Here is a 5,706-nt window from a genome sequence, read left to right on the forward strand (position 1 = left end):
TTATATATATATATATATATATATATATATATATATATATATGCAATGATCATTTTAAATATTCCATTTAAAAATATAATACATAATTTAAATATACAATCTTATGTATATATTTATATTTCATGTGTTCATATATACACACATATATTAATATATTACGTATATATTTAAATAATTCTTTTCAATATTCCATTTTAAAAATATATGTTAAATTAAATTGTGTATATTCATATTTTGTGTTTAAAATTCCATGAATTCTTGAAATATATACATAATATATTCATATATATATATGTGTGTATATATGAACACACAAAATATAAATATATACATAAGATTGTATATTTAAATCATGTTATATTTTTAAAATGGAATGTTTAAAATTATCATTGTAAAAATGAAATTATTTCTTAAAATATTTAAATGTATAATTTATGTGTAGATATGTTTATATATTTAATAATGTGTGTGTATATATATATATATATATATTCACACACACATTTAAAATGTAAATATTTATACAATTTTGTACAACTATTTAACAACGCTATATAATATAATATAAAATAATATAATATATTGCGTTGTTAAACAATTAATCAAATTAAATAAAATTATGTTAAATTAAATTAAAGCAAGGGCCGTCAGGAAACACATTCTAAATGGAACGCAAAAATGCGCCGATGACATGAATGACACATGAGCTGGTTACATTCATTCAGTCCACTGTACCTCTGCTCGAGGGCTTCCTTCTTCTTTCCTTTCTTCCCTGTTCCTTTTCGTAGAACAACCTGCTAAAAGTAACAAAGCGATTCCGGTATAAAAAATATGATCTATATACAAAAAATGCAGTGATCTTTATAAACTACACTAATCCTTGCAGTGTGTCGTTATCCCCGGGATTTTCTGCATGATCCGGTGGAACAATTATATCCAGGCAATTTCTGCAGGCATCGACACATTAATCCATATCATCAGGGAAAACAAATGCACAATTGTATATTTTCAAAAGACATACGAAGCTTTTGTACAAAACTGTACAATTAAGGAAGTTCAAATAAATCGGGAAGAGCGTCGACCCCGCTGAAGGAGAAAAGATGATGGGTGGTAAATTTCTCAGCGAATGTGCCTAGAATTAAAAGCAGCGATGTGTGAAGCTCGCCACGGTGAGCAGTCATCTAAATGGACGGCGATATGCCTTGTTGACGAAATAAAAGTCCCGTTCTGAGCGCTTTGTGACTAGTTAAAAGTGTATTATTAAAATGTACCAGACTAGAGTACTAGACTAGAGTCCACTTGCAAAAGATACTAATTTAAAACACTATTTACATTTAATAAAATAATTTTTTTGTCTTTTTGTGAGGGAACCTGCTAACAAAAAGGTATTTGAATGCAAAATAAATACTTTCCAAGGTACCATTTCTTTCATTTTCTTACCCGCTTCGAGACAGTTGTAGTAAATTTGAGTAGGCTACTTTAATTGCAAGGCAGTTCTATGCAGAATGACAGTGGCGTAAACAGGATTTTAATATCCTGTGACTGAAAGGCAGGTTGAAATTCAAAATAAAAGTCAAACCAAACGTTCCTAAAATGATTCTTAAATGCATTTCCTGCACCAGCAGCCAAGCACGGTGGGGGACAGTGTACAAAAATGTACCAAGGTAATAGCTTACACCAAAATACCATCGTTAATAAAGTTGTTATTGAACTTATGGTTAATATTGTGAAACATAATAAATTATAATTTTCCATTCATTCATTCTTTTTTTTTTTTTGACAGTGGTGGTTAATATCACAGTAACCCCAGTTTTATTGTAGCATTTTGGTGTTAACTATGGTTGATATGGTACATTTTTTTCTCAAATTTAGGCTGAAAAGCACCGAACAATAATGTCCTGATTTAACATTGTGTTTTCTGAAATTCATCTAACATAGATACATATGCAGTATAATTAGGGTTGATTTAATAACCCCCATACACTGCAGTGAATTGAATACGCCAAAGTTACCATCAGGACCCATGGCTTTATATTTTGTTAGATAGAAAGTTCACAAGAGTATCTCAGGAGCTTGCGGTAACACTGCCCACTTATTAAAACTAAATACATTTAAAGCACTAGTACATAATGAAGTATATATGCTGTAAACAATGACAGTGTCACTCCTACAATGACATTCGGTGAACATGCAGGAGCCATTTTCAAAACAAGGTAATGCAATACTTCATAATACTATTCATGCAGTGGGTAGTTTCCTGTCACAATACATAATACACACATATATTAAAAAATATATATATCGAAACACCATTTTTACATCTCTGGATTACAGACATCAAGGCCAAAAAGTCACAGTGAAGGATTAACTGACCAGAAAACAGTTCATGTAGTATTTTCTCCCTCAACAGCAATTCAAGTGAAGCCTTAGGTTGCAATAACAATAATAAAAGATCTTAATTCCATTGCTGCTCAACTCTGGCGGATTCCAGTTAATCTGCACGTGAAACACATGTTGTGACCCATAATACTCAAGCGTCCCAGTTCCGGATTACACAATTATTTGAGGGACTGTTTAAGTAATGCTGGTATTGTTTTGCAGGTTTGAGTTTAGATTATGGCCTGACAGTCATTCGGTCCATGTTTTTGCCACCTTGAGAATGTAGTCATATAAAAATTCATACAAAAGATCAATTTTTGGGTTGGTTGTCCAGACACAGCATTTTTGGGTCGAGTGAAATTACAGAGGAACACATCCTTCGGTTGTAATATCAACTGTGTTTATATGGACGTTTCCATACAAACACTCTAAACGATCTGAGCTTTGTGGATAGTTGGGCTATGCGGCGGAAGGAAAAGGGTTGTGTTGGCTGGGAGCAGGATGTTATTGGGTTTTGACTTGGGCCATAGCGTGCCGTTAGTGTGCTCAAAATGACTGGATAGCGCCTCAGATATCTGAGAACTCGCCGTCTCGCTGCCGCCGTTCTCAAATCCATCAGTCTCTATTAAACCTCTGTGGACTCCTGAATCCGTAGGGCTCACAGAATCTTCCTCTTCCTCATCCGTAAGAGTCGGGTACATGGATACTAAGGGCGAATGATGCCCTCTGCTGCCCCCTCTGCTGCTTCCTCCTGACTGCGGCCTCCCCTCTGCTGGGAGAATGGCGCTGCCGTTCCGAGACCGCACAATTTCAACAGCCTGTTCCATTGAATAAGAAGAGGGGTGGAGAGGAGGGAGAAGTTGGGTTTCCTGTATCGCATAAGTGTAAACGTGATTATGAGCATTTTACATGCACAATTATTTGATACAGCATATGTTAAAGGAACACGCCACTATTTTTGAAAATAGGCTCATTTTCCAACTCCCCTAGAGTTAAACAGTTGAGTTTTACCGTTTTTGAATCCAGTTAGCATTACTAACCCGTTGAGAGTTACTAAAGCTTTAAGTACTAGCTTTAGGTATAAGATCATAAACAATTTAAAAAATGTGTTTTTATTAAAGTATTTTCATGGAATTTGGGGTAAAACAGTAGAAAAGGTGTCATAAAATGAGGATACATTTTGATGTTCTCCTACTAATTTTAAAGAAATAAAGGCACATTTTAGATAAACTAATATCTAACATAAAATTAACAAATCATGAAAGCTGCTAATTTTAGTTTTTAATAATAAATGGTGGGTGGATATTACTACAGTTTTACAATTATCAATGTTATTTTCTCATTTCATTTTTTTTTCCACTATTGCCTTGTTGACTATAAGGGTTTTGGGGTTGAAAGAAACTCCAAATTCTCACCATGGCTGCTCATATTTAAAAACAAAATGATATATATAATTTATTCATGTGATGGCAAAGCTGAAATTTCAGCAGACATTACTTTATTTTTCAGTGTCACATGATCCTTCAGAAATCATTCTAATATACTGATTTGCTGCTCAAACATTGCAGTTGTACTGCAACAGTTGCACTGCTTAATATTTTTGTGAAAACCATGACACTTCTTTAATGAGTAGAAATGCCAAAAGAATAAAATAAAATGTGTCCTTGCTAGATATAAGTATTAATTTCTTAAAAAAAAAAAAAAATTACTAACCTCAAGCTTTTGAACTGAAGTGTACGGAACATACAAATTTCCCACTAACTACAAACCAACATTTAGTCCCAAACTAGCTAGCACAGAATTATTAAATACCATTATTTAGCAAGTAACATGGCTACAAAAATGCAAACCTTATATAAAATGAAGAGAATATACATTTGATCATTAAATTTAAGATACTTTCTTCTGATCTGAATGAACACCATTTTCTTTAGGAAGGTTAAGCACCTTCATTCACTGACCATTTGTTTCAAAAGAAAAGAAAACCAATTTGTGTTCTTTTTCAGCAAATTTAAGCTCTATTTGTGAAAGTGGAAATATAGATCAACTGCACAAACAGACTCATGAAACTTATCTCACACCTGTGACACGTTACTGTCCTGCTCATAAGACTCCATCATCAGCTGAGCTTCTTTTTCAGTTCTGTCCATCAGTTTGTCTCGGCCTCTTCTGGACGTGTTATAAATTGCAGGGCGACCGAGTGAGTCCACCCCTCCCAGCGTGGACCGACTATCCCTGGAGCGAGGACGATCCTGTGAAAGTAAACGTTTTGGGTTTTTATGTATGTGCCAGAGAGGAAAACAAAATTCAATTGTGATATGTTCTGTCTATCATATCGAACAATTACAAAATGTGACTGGTATACATAGTGTTTTTTGAAATGATGCATGAAAAGAGTGACAAACCAGTGAAGAGAAACTTGTGCGTATCGTTCCTTCAACTCTTAAAGGATTATTGTCATCCTTTTAAAAGAAGACAGAGACAGTGGAATGAGAGGGAGGAAGATATAATATACTGCAATATACATACAGCAATTGTATAGATTCATGCTGTTGCCCGAACAGGAAATTAGATACTTAAAGGGATATATCATTTCAAATGTTATAATCTTCCTTTTATTTTTTTTTAGTGTTTTATTTGTTTACTGCTTGTACCTTGGATCTTGGTAATTGACATTCATAATTTTTTTTTATTTTTTTTTTTACATATGGCTTAAAGGGATAGTTCAACCAAAAAAGAAAATTTGATGTTTATCTGCTTACCCCCAGGGCATCCAAGATGTGGGTGACTTTGTTTCTTCAGTAGAACACAAACAAAGATTTTTAACTCAAACCGTTGCAGTCTGTCAGTCATATAATGGAGGTGAATGGGTATCACGGCTTTGAGAGTAAAAAAAAAAAACATACATAAAACCAAATTAAACCCTGCGGCTCGTGACGATACATTGATGTGTAAAGACACGAAACAATCGGTCTGTGCAAGAAACTGAACAGTATTTATATCGTTTTTTTTACCTCTGATTCACCGCAATGTCCGAACTGTCCTGAGCGCGTTCTCAGACGCGTCTTCTTCTTCTTCTTGCTTTACGGTGGATCGCAGGCTTATAAGTGCATTACCGCCACCTATCTCTCAAATGGACCATTGACACTCTATCTACAATCTCAATTAGGAGTGTCAATGGTCCATTTGAGAGATAGGTGGCGGTAATGCACTTATAAGTCTGCGATCCGCCGTAAAGCAATAAGAAAAAGAAGACGCGTCATGCACCTGCTGTTGAGAACGCGCTCAGGAGGACGCACCACCGCTCAGGACAGTTCGAACAGTTCT

At 34.5% G+C, this 5,706-nt stretch overlaps 2 protein-coding genes across 3 annotated transcripts in view; both read right to left on the minus strand.

Moving 5' to 3' along the window:
* Nucleotides 1-1,148, minus strand: part of LOC107683505 (coronin-1B-like) — a 17,335-nt gene extending 16,187 nt beyond the window's left edge. Inside the window, exons 1-2 of the mRNA XM_016479558.1 lie at nucleotides 1,045-1,148; nucleotides 736-947 (exon numbers count right to left, since the gene is read on the minus strand). The gene's annotated coding sequence lies outside the window, so the exon portion shown is untranslated. The remainder of the gene's footprint in view (nucleotides 1-735; nucleotides 948-1,044) is intronic.
* Nucleotides 1,149-1,765: 617 nt separating this feature from the next.
* Nucleotides 1,766-5,706, minus strand: part of LOC107683506 (nectin-4-like) — a 21,530-nt gene continuing 17,589 nt past the window's right edge. For both annotated transcript variants that reach the window (XM_016479561.1, XM_016479560.1), the window contains exons 9-11: nucleotides 4,785-4,841; nucleotides 4,461-4,631; nucleotides 1,766-3,248 (exon numbers count right to left, since the gene is read on the minus strand). In XM_016479561.1, the coding sequence (XP_016335047.1) occupies nucleotides 2,808-3,248; nucleotides 4,461-4,631; nucleotides 4,785-4,841 (669 nt within the window). In that variant the 3' untranslated portion in view covers nucleotides 1,766-2,807. The remainder of the gene's footprint in view (nucleotides 3,249-4,460; nucleotides 4,632-4,784; nucleotides 4,842-5,706) is intronic.

This window comes from Sinocyclocheilus anshuiensis, unplaced genomic scaffold, assembly GCF_001515605.1.
Source record: "Sinocyclocheilus anshuiensis isolate Anshui unplaced genomic scaffold, SAMN03320099.WGS_v1.1 scaffold874, whole genome shotgun sequence".
NCBI classification, from domain to species: domain Eukaryota; kingdom Metazoa; phylum Chordata; class Actinopteri; order Cypriniformes; family Cyprinidae; genus Sinocyclocheilus; species Sinocyclocheilus anshuiensis.